At 39.0% G+C, this 21,535-nt stretch overlaps 3 protein-coding genes and 1 long non-coding RNA gene across 4 annotated transcripts; 1 reads left to right on the forward strand and 3 right to left on the reverse strand.

Moving 5' to 3' along the window:
- The first annotated feature begins 7,368 nt into the window (after positions 1 to 7,368).
- Positions 7,369 to 8,016, forward strand: LOC149645033 (uncharacterized). Its single transcript, XR_016371996.1, has 3 exons — positions 7,369 to 7,708; positions 7,786 to 7,845; positions 7,929 to 8,016. It is a non-coding gene; the product is annotated as an uncharacterized LOC149645033 (long non-coding RNA).
- A 6,327-nt stretch (positions 8,017 to 14,343) lies between these two features.
- On the reverse strand, positions 14,344 to 15,267 carry LOC149645034 (uncharacterized). Its single transcript, XM_089850403.1, has one exon. It carries the CDS (start codon positions 15,265 to 15,267, stop codon positions 14,344 to 14,346), a length of 924 nt encoding a protein of 307 aa, XP_089706529.1.
- A 79-nt stretch (positions 15,268 to 15,346) lies between these two features.
- LOC149645035 (uncharacterized) lies at positions 15,347 to 16,141 on the reverse strand. The gene has a single exon (XM_089850404.1). The coding sequence runs from the start codon at positions 16,139 to 16,141 to the stop codon at positions 15,347 to 15,349; it is 795 nt and encodes a 264-aa protein (XP_089706530.1).
- Positions 16,142 to 16,700: 559 nt separating this feature from the next.
- Positions 16,701 to 17,628, reverse strand: LOC149645036 (uncharacterized). The gene is made up of 2 exons (XM_089850405.1): positions 17,494 to 17,628; positions 16,701 to 17,423 (listed from the first exon to the last, which is right to left on the reverse strand). The coding sequence occupies exons 1-2, from the start codon at positions 17,626 to 17,628 to the stop codon at positions 16,701 to 16,703; spliced, it is 858 nt and encodes a 285-aa protein (XP_089706531.1).
- Between the last annotated feature and the right edge of the window lie 3,907 nt (positions 17,629 to 21,535).

The raw sequence follows: 21,535 nt of genomic DNA on the forward strand, positions 1-21,535 counted from the left end.
CTGTTAAGTTTATACGCCCCCTATTTGTGAAAGACCTATTTTACGTACTTTTATCATTCTTTATTTGAATTTCAAAGCTAGTACTTCATAATTCAATCTTCCGTAATAAATTTCTTCGGAAAATAATATTTCAAACGTTACAGTCTTGCAAGGGGATTGCTTTTGCGGATTTTTGTGAGTATTTAACTGAATAATAAAATGGAGGAAGATAATAATTTAAGTAAAGAGGAAATCAGAAAACGAAAGGCAAGGGAAAGAATGAGGGCAAAAAGGTCAGATCCCGAATTTAGGAAACGCGAAAATGAAAGGAGAAGAGCGTTAGCCGCGGAAAAAAAGGCTGTTTCTGGAACAGGTTCTAGCACACAAAATGTTGGTCCTACCACGAGGCCAGTTGGCCATGATCGTACGAAAGATAATGCATTAAATAAATGTTCTATTGAAAGTACTGTAGGCGTAGGCATATCTATTAATAAGGAACCCAATAATGTACAAAATGTTAATGCTAATATTAGTGAAATCATCGAAAGCGATGAACAAGTACGAGCCTAGCTTATGTGTGATTGGGTTGTGGCTTCCATGTTTTGGGGACATTTGCTTTTTGTGTGGCGAGGTATGATTCAGCTTTGATATGGACAAATGTTACAAATCATACTGGTAGACTAAGAATTCGGTTGAGGTATAGCGAGAGAGTAGAGTTTCCACAGCAATTGAGAGATAATGAAAAGGCTTGAACAATTGACTATTTTAAAATTGAATTCCTGCACTTGCAAAGAATTAAAAAAAGCGATAGATGCATATATTTAGGTTGTTTAAGGGGTAGTGATAGTCATCTCCACTCGGAGAGGTAATATTTTGGCTTTCCCAACTTGTTATATTTATACAAGGAGCATTTACAAATTTACACAAGGAGCCATTTATACTATTGAACCATTAATATGAGACTCCTTGGTTTTAGCGACAAACGCCTTTTAAAAATATACTTACCTTTTTTACAGCTCATATATAAAGTGATATATAAAGTGCACAACCAGAGTAATGATGCAATATTATAAAATTTTACGCAGTATTGTTAAGAGGTCTACTATAATATGTCTAAAGCTTCGACGATGGAGGAGATAATGGGCCAATTCCCATTTTTAAAGCTTTTTTCGGTCAAACCATCTTAACGTTGAAGAAATGATTAAGGTAATAGAGAATAATCATTGAATTTCGATTAGGATATCTCGAAAATTTTACGAATTTTAGGGATGTAGAGGGGCATGTATGTAAATAGGTTTTTAGCCTGTTGGAACGAGTGTTTGAATTTTAACTGTTATTTTGTGGACCGCAGGAATTGCATTAGAGTTGAACGCGCACAACTTTGTCCCGAACATGGACCCTGTCTTCGAAGGACAAAACCATTTGTCGAACATTGCCTAGCGAAAGACGATAAATTAAAGCAACGTCATCGCGATTTTTCATTCCAACTGACCTGTTTGGAACACGCCTTAAAACAGTATCTAGACGTAAGTTAGTTTTCTAATCAATCATAGGGATATCCTATAGGGCAATCCTCAGTAATGATTCATTACAAGCAGGTCATGCTAGTTAAAGCTCTAGGGTTCCCTAATCTACTTTACAATTGGATTCATATCCGATCATTTTTGAAACTAGATTAACAAGCTGCTCCTTTTATTATTTGATAATATAAAAGCCATTAGTGAAACTTCAAGGCATATGTTTAGTTTTAGTCTTGGCCGCTTAATTCTAGTAATATTACAGAGCTTTATATCTTGGGTTGAAAAAATCTATCTTATTTTTTAAGAGTATAAGGTCTATGCAAATTTTCAGTCTTCTGGGTAAAGTGGTTTGGGCTGCGCGTTGATCATCAGTTACGGACAGTTATTCAGTCAGGTTTTAAACTTAAATAAGCAGGCTATAAACTTTAAATCAAAATTCAAGTAAAATTTTGTATCATGAAGCACAAAATCAAATCAAAGGAAATTAAATGGGTGATTAAATTAGGCTTGCAGAAGAAATTATAAGAGTTGTAATCATTTTAACTCGCCGCAACCTAGACGATTGAAACATCGTCGGTACGACACCACCAAGTCTTTTTAGAATCTTGAACCAATTAACTTCTTCAATGTTAGGATGATCTGTACTAACGAAAGTAAGTATCCAGTTAGCAGAATCAAGAACGGCAAGACTATTATGTCCATCTTCATTGCAGTTTCCCCATCCTCGAAGGCTTTAGGTGGTTCAACAAAAGCGTTTCTTGCCCCGAAACGGATTTTGTCTAAAGTTTTATAAAACATTCCGGAACTGAAGAGTACGTTCGTTCTACAATTGTAAAAATTTTCATATTCAAGTTAAGCATTTTGGTCTTATAATTTTTCTAATTTAAAACCATAAGCCTATCATACTTTCTGTAAGTCTGGGTCAAAATAATTTTTACCAGACTTTATAAAACGGCAGAGCGGAGTATTTCTTGCATATTGCTATCCTGGTGGCGGATATGACATAAACAGAACAATACTATGGTTAAAAATAAAATAAGTCGTTTAAAGGGACGGAGGCTAAACTGGATAATCGGTCCTTGTCTGTAGAATAAGATGGACGCTCGCAAGCTCAATTAGACCAGTGCTTTGTGCTTTTTCCAATTTTTATGCAAGGATACTGTGACTCTAGATCTCTTTTTGAAACCCGAATAGCATTAGGTCAGATGAGATTCCCAAAGTAGCACACCCGTAACGGCTCAGAGCGTGTTGGCCCGCATGCATCGTTGCTTCACCTCTCTGATATTATATTAAAAAGACTTGGTTTGCACAAGCCTAAAAAACGAAACGATAACAGTTTTTCCAGTTGACTGTAGCGCGGATATTATTTTTCTAATGCAATTTAAACACAATCCGTATTTTACTACTCTTTAGAATTTAACTCAATCTCCTGATTTTCCTGGTAATGCATTTATTTCCTAGAATTAGTTACTTTTTCTAACGCGAGCTAGCCTCGCTCTGTAACCGTTTTCTATAAAGACATGTAAACCTTTAGCTCATTATATTCGTTTCTGTACACCTCGTTGCTTTCGTTGATAATTTTAATGAGGAAAAGTGACTTGAATTATGATACTAAGTCCTTGTGTGTAAGTCATGAGGGATGCTGAATGAGGGATCTTGCGCGTGCTCAATAATAGACCAGGGTCCTATCTATAATTTTCATAGATCTTGAATCGAAGATTTTATTATCGATCGAACACGTTTAGGATGCGAGAGTTGAGTTTAATTTAGGGTCTGTAGGTATTGTGCCATTAAAGTCAAAACTGAAAAGTCAATATGAAAATAGATATTTAATGGAAATTGGCTAATACCTTACTATTTTTACAACTATAAACCACCTTAAAACCTACATTTTGTTTTCCAAATTTTTAATCCCACAGATCAAAAGGTTTAAATTTTTCTCTAAGTTGCAGGCTTAGGAGATGGTAATACCCGTTAGCTAAGTTTCGCGCCTCCGTTTTAAAATATTGAGGCATATTTAAACCCGAAATCCTTAAAGCCATTCTAGTCAAGCTACTGAGTATCAACTTCACCTCTTTCACAGTCAATATGGAAGTCGCCATGGTTTGAATACTTACACATGTTTTAATATCTTCCGCGCTTCGGGATGTAGAGATTTACGAAATGGAACGTGTGCCGTTATGGATCCATACGGGTTTTTCGAAACATATATGTATTTTCTTAATTTTTCGGATAGATCTAATAGATAAACATATATCTGGACCATCGTTTTGTAATGAAGATAGCATACTGGCAGCTTTTCCAGGTCATCTTCCAAGCAAGACAAACTATCAACTTGGTTTTCCAATTTATATAATTTGTGAACATTTTTCTTCCTTGGCAACACTTCTGGCTTAATTGGAACAAACTAAAGTTAAAAAATATTGTAACGTTAGTTAAATTCAGAATATTAGCAAGATGAGAATACAGTTTCGAATCTTGTAAAAAGGTCATGTGTCATAATTATTCACATTTAACTTATGGTTATGCATAGAGGACTTTTTAATTACAAACTGTTTATGCTTTCCTTCAGGCACATGTTTTAAAAGGGTGTACCTCGTATGAGCAGTTCCCGGTAGAGCAGTTCTCGAAATAGCAGCCGCGATTCCAAAAAGACAGCGGCGTTCTTCAAAACTGCTGTTTTAGAAATAGCGGCTGCTATTTTGGGAAATAGCAGTGTTTGTCCTCAGTTTCGAGTAATTCTTAACAATACAGTTATATTCGTTGTTTTCGAAAACTACCTTTTTCTGTGATCATTTAGTCAGTAATATGACCTACTAACGGATCGTGTTTTTAAAGTACACTTAAATATTACACTATTCTTCAGGCTGTATCAGTTTACAATTCTAATACCCGAATAGAAAATATTTCAAGAAAGCTTATTTTATTTCGGAAGTAGATAATTCTAAAGAGTAATTTTTTGGAAAAGGCATATTATTATTTGGGAAGTGAAATATGACAAACAACAATATTTTGGAAAAGGCGTAAAATTATTACACCTTTTCCAAAATATTACCAACCTAAGTCTAACCAATCAAAACAAAACCTAAAAAACCCAACCGAACCCAACCTAACCTAACCTAACCAAACCTAACCAAATCTAACCAAACCTAACCAAACCAAACCTAACCAAACCTAACCTAACCTAACCAAACCTAACACTATTGGGGGTTTAAAATTATCAACTCGAAGCTAACCATATCTGACCTAGTTCTATTTAAGTTCATATAACACAGCGTACACCATAAAAAAGAGCAGTCGTTTTTCGAATTCCTGTTTTTCTGCTCTTTAGAGAACTGCTGTAATGGTACGCCGCGTTTACGAGAACCGCTGTAATGGTACGCCGCGTTTACGAGAACCGCTGTAATGGTACGCCGCGTTTACGAGAACCGCTGTATCGGTAACTGTTGTTACGGGTAAACTGCCATTTCGGGAAACCGCTATTTAGGGAACTGCTGATATGAGGACCGCTATTATGGAATCCGCTCATATGGGAACCGCTCATCTGAGCGCTTTCCGTTTTAAAAGCATAATTAAACTTACCCATTCTTCTTCTAGAACTCTATCATCATATAGTTCAAGATTGGGAACTTTGAGAATGTCTAAGATATCTTCATCGTACGATACGCGATCCGGTACTGTTATTTTAGATAGCAGCAGACCAGTAAAGGACATGGATATGTTAAAAATTGCAAGTATCCAAAAAGCCCAGAATAGCCGAAGAGTCTTATTTCGAAAAATTGAAACATCATCTAAATTCCAATAAAATTGTAGATTTTGTATTCACGTATTAATTCTTGGCGTAACTTACTTCCCACATTAATTGTGGTTTTCAAAATACATTTCAAGTATTTGAAGTATAATGATTTAAATGACCGTGACTGTTTTAAATATAATGCAAACGACGCAGCAAGCACAAATGGTGTTATTAATAGCGCTAAAAATATTGATATCCAAACCTGAAAAACAAAGGGTTGCTGCGGCTTCAGTCGAAGAGTCATTGCCGCGAAAAAAAAACGTTGCTTCAGTCAAATAGGACAACTTAGCAATTCAAAGATTGTAAGATAAATTATTGGACTGACGGTAAAAAATTAAAATTTGAATAAGGTTAATTTCTTCGTGAAATGTTGTCCTAAACGTTCTCTATATTACTCGATATGATTTAATATCTTACTCCTCTGCTGAAAGAACGAAATATGTCGAAATATCGCTTTTCCTTCGATATAGGTGATCCCGTAAAAAGATGTGTTGACTCGACACCCATGGCATTCGAAAACTCAATGACGTTGAAATATGACGGGATTGGCATCAAAATATCATTCCAATATCGGAAACCTTTGAATTAAGTACATTTAAACAAATATTGTAGCTAAACATAAAATTGAAACTTAACCCCGCCCGTAGATAGGGACATTCAGATTCAAAATTTATTAGTACCCTATGTCGTTTTCACATAAAGGGGGACATGCTATCATGGTCTGAACTACAGACGAGGGAAGGGAAAAACCTTTAAAACGGAATAAAAACCCTTCGAGCTCAACTCAAGTAAACTATTTAAGTATTAATTGAGTAAACTCTGTGAGATGGTGCATTAATGATTTAATTTCTTTTCTTACTGTTTCGTTTTCTAAATTATTCTTATCTCTATCTGGTATGGTTGGTCGGTTTAGAAAGAATCCTACAAATTGTGGATAATGCAAAGAATCTGCCTCTGCCTGTCCACTGAAGCAGAGATCTTCCCGATGACCGAATTCAGGTAAATATTTCGCGAACTGACCGTGCCCGCTCATGATTTGACTCACAAAGTGATCAGGGACAAACGAGTTTTCACTAATTCTATTTCTAAAATGAAAAGTGCTCCTTCCCTTTTCAGAGTGCGCCCAATCGGACTGCCATTGCTCTAAGCAAAATGAATGTAAATAATATTGCTTTATACTTGACTTAGAATAACCTATTTCTATATCTACAATAGCCCTTGAGCAGGGTTCTTTCGCAAGGGCATCCGCTATCTCATTCTCATAGATCCCGTTGTGAGCTTTAACGGAAGAGATGTTAATTATTAGTCCCTTAGTTATCATTTCGCACAGGAGTTTTCTTGTTACCTCTCCGAGTGACGTGTGTCACGGAGAGGTTCTTATTTCGACGTCTCTGTCTGTTTTACACCCCAGGGGACCGTGTTCGCAGTTAACAAAACGGGGCAAATGTGTTCTCAATTTCCGGACCGGAAATTTGGAAAATTGTATTCCACTTAGAATGAAAAATACTCCAATGTCAGTAACACCACCATCCTCTGATCATTTGTCCATCCCACTTGAACACCAGAATTTAGTTGTTGGCTTCTTTACATCACCATCATCCGTTCTTTTGTCCATCCCAGATGGACGCCAGTCTGTACTTACTGGCTTCTGAACAGCACCATCTGGTCTTTTCGCCATCCTAGAGTGGGATATAGAGCGTGTGGGGAAATGTGAAGCTCCGCCCATGGACATGCGCAGAAATGTTTACTTAACAGCAATACGTAGATGGCGAGAAAATCTACCCAGTAGCGCAAAATTCAAAATGCTTCGTTTTTAGAACATTGGTGTTACTATAGACATTGTTGGTTGAAATTTTAACAAAAAAAAACTGAATATTGGTGTTATTTTATAGATTGTAAAATGTATTTTCTCCATTTTTTAAACACAACTTACACATTGTTTATTACTAAAGAATAAAGTTGAATATATTCAAGTTCATGAGTTTTTCTTTATTCAATTTAAAGTCAAGGGAGTAGGTTGAATTTAATTTTCAATTTAAAAGTTACTATGACTTGTAAATGCGCGTTCCCGCCTTGCACAAACACAGAAAAGGATGTTTATTTATTTTATTTTCCAAATAATCGTGACGTTAGACAACAATGGTTTAAATTTATCGGTAGAAATAGCAATGATGCCTTAAGTGGAAAATATCGGCACTTGCGTCTTTGTAAGGTAATGTCTTGTTTTATTAATGAATGAATAATAGTTATCTAATAACCACTTTGTTTGAAGGATCATTTTTCTCCGAATTGCTTTGGCACAAATGGTAGAAAACTCCCAAATGCAGTTCCTACAATTGGAGCACCAAATCCAATTCAAAAAGAAGTATCCATGTCTGAGAGGAATAAAAGAAAAAACACCGGAAATGATATGGTAAGTTTAGATTTAATAACATCGCAATATTGTTTGGTATCAGGGATGTTTTAGTTATTTATTCCAATTAATCCCAGGACGAGATGGAAAGACTTTCTAAAGTGCGGCGTTTGGAATCAATTGATGTGGCCAAAAATGTAAATAATCACGATTATGAGACAGATTGAATGTATGTTAAACCTTTTGGAGTTGGTCTAAACTTGGCATTATTATGTTAAAGGCGTCTGTTGACAATTCACGAAAGTGCCACATCGAAACACAGACAGAAACGTTTTCTGATGAGTCAAAGAATGCCTCTGACAACCTGAAAATAATTATAAAAGAGTTGAAGACTTCAATAGCGGAATAGTCAAGAAGAATACAGACCTTGAAAAACAGCACGCTAAACTGTTTTCGGAACACGATAGATCGAGGTACCAATTAGAGAAAGTAATGACGGCCTTTGGCAAACTCTTCACTGCGGATCAAATAAATCATGTTGTAGAACAGCGCAAAAGATGCAAACAGTGGTCTCCTCAAGCCATACAATCGTCGCTACAACTTCTATACAATATTGGTACAAAAGGGTACAATTTCTTACGTGAGCAAGGCCATCCACTTCCAACAACAAGGTGCCTAAATCAACATCTAGAGACGCTTCAATTTCAACCAGGTATTCAAAGTGCCACGCTGCGCCTGCTGCAAAAACAATCACCCAAAATGACAAAGATAGAAGAAAGTGTTATACTCTTGGTTGACGAAATGCAAATTAAGCGGTCATACGAATATGATGCTGGATTAAAAACTGTATTGGGACATTCAACATTGTCCAACCATGCAGTCGCTACCCAGGGATTAGTGGTAATGGTTCGTTCTGCTTGCTCCAAATGGAAATACATTCTTGGTTGGCATTTGGTTGGTAACAGTATAGACAGCGGTGATCTGAAGAATTTCATGACGGAGTGTATAAAATGCCTTCATGACATTGGATTTAACGTTGTGTCGATAGTAAGTGACAATGGCCCTAAAAATATGGCTATGTATCGTGACCTAGGAATTAAGGTGTCATGTTGTGAAAAGAAACACCACTTTACACACCCGTGCAATCCAGAGAACAAGATTTTTGTAGTACCAGATCCACCTCATGTTTTGAAAAGTGTTCGAAATTCTATTCTGGTCAATGTCTCGGAGCTGCCAGAGCAATGTGTTACGAAATATAATCTTCTTTGCAAAAATGTTGACATTAAGTACTTGAAGCACCTCATACACTTTCAGGCAACTTCAGAACTGAAACTAGCGCCTAAACTTACCCCAACACATGTTAATCCAACACATTATCAGAAGATGAGAGTGCCTCTTGCGCAACAACTATTAAGTGCCGATACAGCTGCTGCGGTGGAAACCGCTGTTCACATTGGACATATTGAAAAGGAGGCCTTAACAACTGCTTGGTTTTGTCGGCTTATGCATAACTGGTTTCAAATAATGAATGGTCGTTGTAAAGGCAAATCCTTAAAAGCAAGCAACATTGAATATTTACGTGAAGTGGTAGTTCTGTTTGAAGGAATGAAAATTGCTAAAGCATGGAAGCCAATTCAAACTGGTGTTATAATGGCATCACTGTCAATCATAGAATTGAATACCTACCTTTGTCAAAGGGGTTTCAAGTTTGTCATGGCTGGGCGCTTCAATCAAAATGCACTAGAAAGTTTATTCTCGTGTGTTCGCGCCAGGGGTAATAAATTTCCATCAGGAAGAGAATTTCGGCATCGTTTAAACATTTTGCTTGTGAAGCAAGCCCAAAGGTTTATGCCTGATCTAAATGTTGAAAAGATCATGAATGAATTGGTAATATTATTAGCATTATCAAAGCAAAGTGCTGCTATGGTGTTGCTTATCTAACTCTATAGTTATAACATTTTTCTTTTTTCCTTTTTCAGAACCACATTGAGACGGAGGTGGAAGAAATAGCATATACTGCTCCAAGCACGTCTGTAAGTTTAACTTGCTCATATTGTAAAGAACATAATAATTATCTCTGTTACCTTTCTTTCTATTTAGCATGGCCTGTTAAACGAGCCACTACATTCTAGTGAACGTGAAAATCAGGTGCTTCAAGATTCGACAGCCTTGGAGATGACTCAAGTGACTGAGCATGGTCAAATCCTGGATATCATGCCGTTAAAACGAGACCAATCTGTTAAGTGATATATCCTATACTATTATAAAATGCTAACCTTCACATTTCCATAGATATGTTTAGAAAAACCGGCCTCTGACATTCTTCGAACTCTAGTGGAAGACATATTTGGTACAGAGGCCGTTTATAGCTTTGTGGAAGAACAAAATAGTTCTGGCCACAAGCAAGCAAGGAGTTCTGATTCACGCATTGATAATTTAGAAGACTTGGTGGAATTCCTTGGACTTGCAGGCTTGGCACAAAAAGACCTAAAAATTACTAAAGTAGAGAGTATAGACCCAAAGGAAAGGGCAAAAGAGTTGACAATTTAACATATAGCAGGATATATTTGTTTTAAACTCCAGAAACAAATTTGCGAATCCTGTTATAACGTAATTTCACATGAAAATAAAACGTACGAATTACCTTATCATCAGTTCTTATACAGCACAAGGCTTTTGGTAACCTCAAACATCCTTCATCGAGACTATTAGACTTCGTTAGCCTGTCTGAACAATTCCTGGGAGGCTATTCTCTAAGGTCCTTTTGGAGGAATTTCGATCCGAATCTTTTCATTCGGAGTCAATTTCTCCGAATGAAAATAAAACGTATTCTGTAAGCACCTTATCCTAATCATGCGGTGATAACCTCTCCGAATCATTCGGCGGCCGTAAGAGACGGCCGAATCGGGCATTCGGAGTTTTTACCGCCTCTCTTCCCTCCATCAATCTTAGATTCGCCGAACTTTCGCCGGAGTTTTGGCTGCGGTTCATATTTTAATTTAGTATGACTGCTTTGTTTTTTCAACTCAAGCTTCATCGTTTGCGATTTGAACATGGTAATCGCATTGCCCGTCGCGATTTACGAGTTCAAAGGGTTTTTCGAGACTTAAAATCAAGCGTGGGCAAAATTTTAGGTTAAAGCGGGAAATGGCTTTAGGCCTTGGCGGGCCTTGGCGAAATCTACAAGGTAGATCGACGGCTTTTTGGTAGATTTGAAGGTAAAAAAACGTCGTTGAATTTATCCTACATTTAAGGGATAATTTCGCGAGATCCAATTACTTAACACAGATTTAATTGTTAATTTTAATATTTTTTCTACCGGGGCTTGTAAGTTAGAGCCACCTATTTTTGACCAATTGCATCAATTATTAATAATGGCTAGATTAAATTTGGTTATTTCGTTTAGCATCTATTTAAATTATTAATTTTTGGTAGGTGTGTGACCATTGATAGAGGGCTAATGATCTACATTAATGAATTTATCATAATCTCACGAGATCCACACAATTGGATTATAATTTGCGATTAATTAACGTTGTTATTCTAGGTTCTCATTGCCTCATATTTAACCCTACTAAAACTTACGCTAAGTTTCATTCAAAATTCGACGTATATTAACTGTTGTTTAGCGTGTTCTTTAATACCATTTTAAAAGAATATTATGAAGCAATTTAAAAATAAATTATTTTTTATCAAAAATAAATAAACAAATAAAAAAGGAAAAATAAACACTTGTTTCTATCTTAAGAAAAGAAATCGAAAAAGAGAAAATTTGCTTTGTATTGAATGTGTTCCCAATACAAAGACCATTTCCCAAAATTTCCACTCCTTGGGAAAAACCAAAGTTTCCATCCCTTCAATTTGAAAGCGCGCCAAATAAAATTGTCCAATAAAGAAAAAGTGGGCGTCAAAAAGTACCACGTGGCTCAAGAGGAAGTGACGTCCATTTGGATTGAGAGAAAATTTTCGAAGTATCCGAATGACGATAAGGATTGGGGTTAGAGAATACGGTTTTCTCGGTCCACTCCGAATGAGCCCGATCCGAATCATAAGGATTCGGAGTGATCCGAATGATTTTCGATTTTTAGAGAATAGCCTCCCTGGACACAGTTCTACAAAACATTACAATCATGAAATCTCCACTTGAAGAATTAAGTTCTTTCATAACTAGAATGCTCCACAATCAATTGGAGGTTGAGCTAAGTTGTTGCAATGTCGAGCGAAAAATTGTAAACTTGTTTGTAAGGCTAAGAATGCACATTAGAAACAAATTCCTTACCTTTAAAATGAAAAAAAAATGTTCTACATTACACCAGATCATCAGCTCTGTAATATGCATATAATAAAAGTCGTGTAATGCACTTGGTGCGTGACATGCCACTATTGCCCATATTCTATAGTACAGTCTCAGATTACGCATAATGTTGAGCAGACGATCTTAAAAAAAAGTATTTTAAATTTCGCGCCAAAGACCAAATTTTCCCGCCATCTACCTGTTACTGTTGGAAGTAAAACATCCAGTGATTTCTGCGCATGTCAATGGGCGGGGCTTTACCTTTCCCCACTCGGTCTATATCCCACTCCAATATATGCGATTCCTTGGTTTGATTTTAGATCGAGTAGCGTTAATAGGCCAAAAATGCTCTCAAAGTCCTATTTTTTGAGGAAAAGACGTTGGAACACGTGTTGTTTCTGCAAGAACTTTGACTTCATTTTTGGCCTATTGACGCTACTTGGTCTATAGACACCAAGGATCACACAACACAAGGACTCTTGGAGAGACCGAATGTTCCGTTAGCCCCCCCCCCTTGTAAATTGAGTTACCGAGCTGTAGCTATAGCCAAGTGTTTCGCACATGCGCAATCGGCGCAACAGAGAGGAAAAACATCAGTTTTTACAACTTACGGCCTACATTAAAATGTTACAAAAAACCAAACTCGCCTACAGTTATCTACTCTGAGCCTCAACCCTTTTGAATTTACTTCCTAACGGATTTTGTGACGTCTGGCTTCTCATTGTTTGTGCCGAAGTGGATGCGCGATAGATGCGATCATGCTCTGCCGTAATAGTTTCCTTTCCCCAAATCGAACTTTAGCTCTCCTTCTGATACCTCCTCCGTGATAGATACTCTATTTATAGCGAGAAACGCTGTTTTAAAAAACATACATATATTTTTACAACTCAGATATAAAGTGCACATCTAGGGTAATAATACATTATTCTAGATTTTTAATATCGGTTAAAACGTCCACTTATTACGGCAAGATGTCTACGTTGGAGGAGATTACAAGGCAATTTCCATTTTTAAGCTTGTTTGGGACAAGCCATTTGAACGTTGAAGAAATTATTAAAGAAATTGCTTACAGTAATAAATGAATAATAATTATGGCAAATCTTTAAGGCCATAACCGACTTCTATAAAGGGGCGAGTATGCAGACATAGATTTTTAGAATTTTGAAAGGAATGTTTGTTTTTTAGTTGATTTTTATTTAATTTTGTAGACCACAGGAATTACAGTGGAGTTAAGCGAGTATAATTTTGTCCCGAACCTGCATGAAATTTTCGAAGGGTAAAATGTTTTGTCAAATCTTTGCCAGGCGAAAGAAAAGAAATTGAAACAACGACAACGTGACTTTTCATACCAATTAGCCTATTTGGAACACTTGTTAAAACCGAATCCTGAAGTAAGTTGTTGTTCATAACTTATCTTAAACAATATTAATGGGGCTTTATACAAGACCGGAAGACTTAGAAAATAAGTAGCCAGAGAAGGTCTAATCCTATATTTCATGTCAAAGTTGTGAAATTATTTATTTGGAAAACTTAGTAACTGGTTGTTATGGTTTTAATTAATGTTTGGGTGAATATCTTTCGCAGCCAAATACCAAGCAGTGCCTCGATTTACTAAGATGCTTTACTCTAAGTGGTATGCTTGAAATGGAACAATACCGAAGGGAAAATACCATAGCGAATTTCGATGAATCAGTCAGGAGTTCAGTTTCTTCCGAACGACACGCTACCCTCTTCCACCAATATCCTAACGTCCTATTTAACTAAAAATATTTTGGTACTGAAATGGAATGCTGTAGGATACTAAATGGTATAATGAACATGATCTTTCAGATGCAAGCAAAAAAAATACAAAACGTCGACCTTGCCAAGGTTTTCAACAAAATGGGGTCGATTCTACAGAAAACGCCATCACAATTAAACACAATATCTGTATATTTTGTATTACAAATAAAATGGAATAAGTATTGAACTACAACGAACATTTTAACGTTTTCTCGAGGATAGTGAAGGCACTTCTCAAGTATATCTTTATTTACAAAGATTTTCCCGCATAGAACCAACTTTACCTATCAACAATTATTCTTGCGGTCATGATGACGATTTTTTCTTCTTCTTCGATGGCTGTGGCATTCGTCTTGGGATCCGAAATGGATGGAGTTGGCCAGGGCTCCCGACTGGATAGCCATAGAGGTCCCTTCTACCAGAGTTTATGGTTTAGTAGCTTGGGCACTGAAACTCCTCTGGAGGCTGCATCAGCTGGATTCTCAAGTCCGGGAACATGATGCCAGTGTGATACCGGAATTATCTCTTGAATTCTTGAAACACGGTTTGCGACAAACGTCTTCCATCGACGTGGACAAGAGGAAAGCCAACATAATACGATCGGCGAATCTGTCCAAGCTTAAACTTGATTGAAGTTCAGGTTAAAGGACTCTTGAACAGTTTCTATGAGATCCGCAAGGAGCAATGCAACGCAGAGCTCCATCCTCGGGATTGATATCGCCTTATTAGCCGGAGCCACTCTTGTCTTTGCTGTGAGTAATGAGATGTGGACATTTCCAGCTTGATCGACCGATCTCAGATATACCACTCTAGCGTATGCTTTCTCGGATGCATCCGAAAATCCCTGAAGTTCGAGGACGGATATCTCAGGTAAAGAATGCATCCATCGGTCTATTCGAAGATCTTGAATGTGTATAATGGAATTCTTGAAATCCGCCCATAATGTTTGAACTCCTACGGAAGGTTCTGCATCCCAATCGATTTTCTCCTTCCATACATCCTGCATCAGGATTTTCGTTCGGATAATGATGGGGGCAAGCCAACCCATGGGATCGAAGATTTTCGATATTTCGGAAAGTAGTGTCGTCTTCGTAAGAGGTGACTGACAGGGCGCAGGTTGTACTTTGAACAGGAACTGATCTTTCCTCGTATCCCAATAAAGTCCGAGTGTCTTGACAAGAGCATCGTCATCCATCGCAAGTATGTTCTTGGAATCTTGTAACTCAGGCGGTACTTCTGTTAAACAATCAGGGTCGTTTGAGGCAAACTTATTGAGACGTAAACCGGCACCATCGCAGAGTGAGCGAATCTGGGATATAGCGATCTTGGTTTGTGTTGCGGTTTGTCCTCCACTCATTACATCGTCCAAGTAAAAATCCCTTTTGATAATCGCAACTCCAAACGGATGTTCATGCAACCCTGTGTCGCCCAGCTCCTGCATACTCGAGTTGCCAAGAAGGGTGCCGAGGCTGTTCCATAGGTTACAGTGTTCAATTGGAATTCTTGGACTGGAGCCTTGGGTGTCGACCGCCCCAGTGTGCATTGCAGATTTCGTTGTTCTGGGACTACTAGTATCTGGCGGTACATTTTCATGATGTCAGCGACAAAGGCTATTCGATGTATTATGAGCCGATGATAATGGCATATAGCGAATCTTGGACCACTGGACCCACGAGTTGCGCATCGTAGAAGGAGAATCCAGAGGTGGTCTTAGAAGATGCATCGAAGACCACTCGGAATTTACAGGTTTGGTTCCAATCTTTCATTACATAGTGATGAGGAGTATAGACTCTTGAAGACTTATTTTGGTTCTCTGGTAAGACCTTCGACATATGTCCCAACTCTTCGTATTGTTCCATAAATCCTTCGTAAAAGGCTTTCAACTCCGGGCGTCCGTCAATCTTCCTTTCAATTTGGTAGAATCTTCTCAGGGCTATCTCGCGCGAAGATCCAAGAGGAATCGTTGGCTCTTTCATTGGTATGCGTACCACGAATCTTCCGGCTGGATCTCGGTAATGGGACTTTAGAAAATCCTCCTCGCGAGCTTTTTCTTCCGGCGTCATGATTTGTTTCTTTGGTATTTTCTCAATCGCCCAAAATTGACTCAGGATTTCTTCAAGTGTGAGTGTATTATGAAGGTGTACTCTAGGTTGTTCAATGCTCGTCGGCCCGGAAACCAGCCATCCTAGCTTGGAATTGATCGCATCTAGAGAAAAGTCATCCTTGGTTCGTTTCCCATTTAAAAGGAGTTTGAAAAACACGTCAGCGCCTAACAGTACATCAATGTCGCCAGGGATGTTAAACTCGGGATCCGCTAGTCGCAGCTTCCGGAGATGAGGCCAGTTGCTTGTATCATATTTTCGTAAAGGCAGCTGACATGTGATTTTCTTCAATACATAAGCGTTGACGCAAAACATTTCTCAAGTTGCGTCCTCGAAGAATGGTTTGAAGTGAACCAGAGTAAGTCCTCTAGCTCGACCGAGTTGCGTCGCACCTAGTCCTACTACTTCCGTCTGGACTTTCTTTCGTGCGAGGCCCAGTCTCGCCATGCACGCTTCGGAGATGCAAGATACGGTCGATCCGCCATCCAATAGAGCTCGAACTTGAAGGGCTGTCTCCTGCGCAGTTTGTACTTTGATTACAGCTGTAGCTAGTATGGAATCATCCCTTGCACAGGCGACGTCCTGGACATGAAAATTCTGCGCCTGGCTTGGTTGTTGTCTATCGGAATCTTTAGTATTGGATGGTAGACTACTTGAATCTGGTTTCTCATCTTCCATGTGAAGAAGGGAGTGATGCTTTTTATCGCAGGTCTTGCAGTATTTTTCCAGTGGACATCCTTTCACTCTATGTCTCGACCGAAGGCAGTTGAAACAAAGGTTCGATTTCGGTATTAATGATCGCCTTTCGTGGACCTTCATAGCGGACAGTCTTGGGCATCGGAAATTGAAATGATTGGCGGAACAGAACGTACATTTACCATCTGAGTACGATGCTCCAGTTCTGGTGTGCAAAGTCACTGGGTTCCTCGTGACGTGAGGATTGCGACCGGATGATGACGCCGCCAAGGAGCGCTCTTTGTTTAATAAATTCCAGCAGATCGCTTGACTTTGGTATCTCTGTGTTCTTGAGACTAAGTTCCCATTGCACCTTTGAGGACGGATCTAACTTCTGGGTTAGAAGGAACACCAGAACCGCATCCCATTTATTCGCTATCGGAAGAGTGTCGAGAGCTCTGGTACATTCCATCGCCGCATCCACGATCGATCGTAAGGCATTAGAGTTGCTTGTTGGTATCATGGGCAGCGAGAAGAATCGTCTCATAATGGCAAAGTAGAGCTCTCTGTTGTTTTCGAACCTCTTGGTGACCATATCCCAAGCAATGGCGTAATTGGAATCAGAAATGGTGAGCGATTTGATTAGATTTACGGCGGTTCCGTTTAAACTTGACTTGAGATAGGTAAATTTCTGGGCATCTGATAATTCTTGATTGTTGTGGATGGCAGTGAGGTACATGTCCCGGAATGATATCCAATTATGTATTTCTCCCGCGAACGTTGGGAGGTTGATTTTAGGTAACTTGATCTCCGAATGTGATCCTACAGACAACTGACGTGTCGAGATTGGAACCATAGTGGCTAGCATAGACTTAAGTGCGCATTTCGAATTCGTATACAACGTGAATAAGTCATCCCATTTCTGTTCATGCAGGCCAGCATTTTCAGCGTCCAACGAGACCACCTTGACATGCGCCTCATCTATGACTTGCCACGACTTGTCCACTTCTTCCAGAAAAAAATTCCAATTGCTGTCGATTAAGAGGAACTCTGTTGCTGATGTTGTTCAGACCCAATTCGCCTTTATTCCGTTCCGCAGTGGCTTTCTCCAAGGCTGTTACAGGCATTGTGAACGTACGCAGTGGTGATCAACCCAACGACCAGCTTTCCACGTAATTAAGCCGACTCTGACGATCCGGCTCGACGGACCATAAATGTTCGTGAACTAGTCGAATAGGCCTACCGGACAACTTGCGCGGACGACTTGATACGATAAAAGGTTATAATTAGCCTGGACGCAGCTGTGGTGTCTGACGACAAGAAAGCGAACTTGGTTAACTAAACGTAAACAATTTTATTTGACTAATGGTAAATCTGAGCGAAGTACCCGGACGGCGACTTCAAAACCAACAACAACCTTTGATATTAAGTTAAGGGTTTAGTTTGAATGAAAATTTTCAGTTTCGTCGGGCAGTTTAGTGCATTGTAAATTAGTAACACGTGGCATTGGTATATATTTACGTAATGGCGCTTTATTAATATGACAAAATTACGGACCCGGTTTTAATTCTTTTTCAATTAAGACATGTTTGAATTTAAATCAATTAATTAAAATTCCACTCGTGTGAAACATAATTTTTCGAGTCTCTGCACTATTTGTCAAAATCAACGATGGTATTTAAGATTTGAAAATTTGTATTTTATTTGTATCGACCATTTTCATTTAATTCAAATACAGTTTGCGCTACATTTTTCAAGTCTAACGTGAAACTACAAATGTGATTTTGCCGTGCAAAATATTCTATCAATTAAGTTTTGTATAATTTGTAGATGAAACGAAAACTGTTTATATATTTTCCAGTTTATTTTAATGCAAGCCAATTAAGTTAGTCTTAATTGGTATGCTAGTGGAGTGAACAATTAATCGAGTATGTGTTTATTATTTATACTACTATCATAACTCTCCTTTGTGTTATGACATTTAATTTTTCAGATAGGTTTTAAGCAAATTGGTTTAAAAATATTTCTGTTATGACGGCAGCTACTGTTCCTGTCAACATGATGAAAAGAAAATAGAAAGGAACGCTGACGTTACTCAGGTCCAAATCAGTCGTGCTTTTTGACGGTTTCTTCCACTTGACTTGGTCAATAGAGTAATGATTATTCAAATGTAGATACTTGAAAACTTGCGTTTCGAATATTGGTTCCGAGCTGTAATAAAATTCTCATCAAAACCCTTAACCATGTTACCATGAAATTCGTACGGACCTTAGGTGGATGTTTTCGTGTAATTGCGTTTTGCTTCTCAACCAAGAGGTGTTGAAAATGTAGTGCGTGTAGTCGAATCTTAATGCGTGCTGCGAAAAGTATAGACCTCCTTTTTCCGCCAAGAAAATTTTATTCTCGGGATCTGAAATGAGGATTTCTCCCATAGTCCAAGTCACAAAAAAATCTACTATTATGAGAGCCTTTTCCCCCGAAAGAATCGGATTGTATCCATCAAGATCCAAATAGTCTTCAATAGGCGACAACAGTTTCTCCTCATCCTGTGCGTCAAGCCATTCCTTGACAACTGGGTCCTGGGCTGCCTATAGATGGGCACCAATGAAAAATCAGAAAATGAAGGACTTACCACAGAAACGGTTAATTACCAAATATTTCAGATAATAGAGAGTTTCGCTTTCTTTTACGATTATCGGTTGAATTCCCGATTTGATCAAGTCCGAGAGGGTTTCGATGCAATTGTAGCTTTCCGTCGTGAACTCCGTCCGCAAGAAACAACCCAAGAAAAACAGAATGAAAGTCACTCCGATCAACCACGACACAGCCAGCAGACGACAAGTAATGTGGGGCAAAATGGAGGGAATCGCTATAGGGTCATTCCATATGGTTTCACCTAGGCATGCCACCATGTGTCGGCCGATCCTAATAAAAGTTGGCACACTTGCAGCATGTGCTTAAATAACTACGATTTCCAGATTTTCAGGTGAAACTAAAAATAAATGAATTTTTAGAAAGGTTTTGAGTAAACCCCCGCGATTTCTGCAGTGTCCGCGAAACATTTTTGGGCCCTGGCAAAAGTAACCATAACTCACTTGATTATTTGGATATGTTTATGAAATTATACACACATATGCTATAAAAGGCGAGGAATCCGACCGTCATCTTGAAAAATGTCTATCTTTTTTAGAACTTTTATTATAAATTAATTAATAATTAGTGGGCGGGTCTAACACTGTGACGCGTAACGGCAAGTGGCCCAACTTAGAAAAAATAATTTAGCTTTTTTCGAGACCCCAAGGGCGTATCATTCACCTCCTTTATGGTTGGTTTGGTGTTTTTGTCTCCCCTTTAACTGGTAACAAAAAACAAAATTTCAAAATATGTGCTTCTTCTTAATTTATAAGAACTCTTATATCTAGCTCTATTAGTTTGTTTTTGTCGTCTGCTCGAGACTCTGTATTAAAGTTCCTAAGAACTGAGAAAAAATTTGAAACTCGTTCGGAGATGGAGGCTAATCAGTTAGGCGAAGAAACCAATTTTAAACAATGTTCTCTCGGTGAATATGGAAACGAAGAATGTCATAAATTAAGTCAGTGTAAAACAAAAGGATTTTATGAATTCAACTATTTAGATCTCGAGAGTCAAAGTCACCGGACATTTCCAAAAAGAAGGGCCACTCTGTTAATGATGACACCGTAAACAAAATAATATCATTCTACCAGGATGATGAAATTTCTAGAATGTGTCCCGGCATAAAGGAGTTTGTGTCAGTGCGAGTAGACGGAGTGAAAATTCAAAAGCAAAAACGCCTCCTACTTGCTAATATTCGAGAAATATATATTCAATTTAAAGAGAGGAATCCTGATTTAAAAGTGGGCTTTTCTAAATTTTGCGAACTACGCCCTAAATGGCGTCATTCCATGCCTCCGGATATTCGTGTGTGGGCCAAATGTTATTCATGGAGCGGTGGTGCAGCGAATGGTACTCCGGCGGGAGGTTCTGAAGCATCTTATATGTAATGCCATCCTGGCCCCGGGCCGACTGGGGAAGTGAATTAAGCACCGTATCGTATTCCTGCTACGTAGTGCCACGCCTGAGTGGTATAGACGGTGCTGTAGTTGGCCGATACGAGTAGCCAGAAGGAGATCAGCCTCCGGGTGTGGCCGTGGTAAATGGGTCATTTTGCCTGTAGCCCAGCGAACCCGCTTCCAAACCGGGAAGGGGCGTGGTGCGATTCAGTGAAGAGCAATGTTTCTTCCATTGTTCTAATTTGGCGTGTTTCAGCTCTCTTCGAAATTTTGCTCCGGTTTGGTTAAAGAGGAGAAGGTCGCTCTTGTTGTGGGCCTTTTTATGTCGATTTCTATGCCAATTGCCTTTCTGGTGTAGTTGTCTCAGTTTAACCGCCCACCAGGGACGTGTTGCCGGTAGGACATTGGATGCCGTGGTGGGGCGCACTGAAAACCGGGGCTGGCCACTCGCGAAGTTTGTAATACACTCTTGAATGGTGGGGTTATCGAGGAATAACGAATCCTGATTATCGCAAAAATCGCGTGTCTTGCGTGGGAAAGCTGGCCAAGGAACCGGTGATAGCCCAGAGGGCTGCGGGTGTGGAGTGGCTGTACGTGGCCCCGTACCACGAGAGGCGTCTCTGTAGGTGACGAGAATGGTAAGGTGGTCGCTGCCCCCAGAAGCCAGAGGTTCCCAGCGCATAGAACCCACGAAATTGCTACTTGCAACAGTGATATCGGAAGTGGTCCATGAGTCACGATTGGAGTTTCTGGTTGACTCGTCCGTGTTCAGAATAGTCAGGTTGTCCGTGGCCTGGAGCCAATTGAAAAGCTGAGTGCCTTGGGTGTTGACGGTAGCATCGCCCCAGAAACGGTGGCGCCTGTTAAAGTCCCCGCAAATCCAAAGGGGGAGTGTCAGAGTCGAGATCATTGCGTGGAGGTCAGGTTCTTTGGTTTTACCCTTGGGATCGTAAAGAGAGAGAATAACAAATTTCTTGGACTGCCAGGTGACTTCCACGGCGAT

The sequence above is a fragment of the Phalangium opilio genome, unplaced genomic scaffold (assembly GCF_054372755.1).
Source record: "Phalangium opilio isolate 3A_F unplaced genomic scaffold, DU_Popi_V2 ptg000090l_1, whole genome shotgun sequence".
NCBI classification, from domain to species: domain Eukaryota; kingdom Metazoa; phylum Arthropoda; class Arachnida; order Opiliones; family Phalangiidae; genus Phalangium; species Phalangium opilio.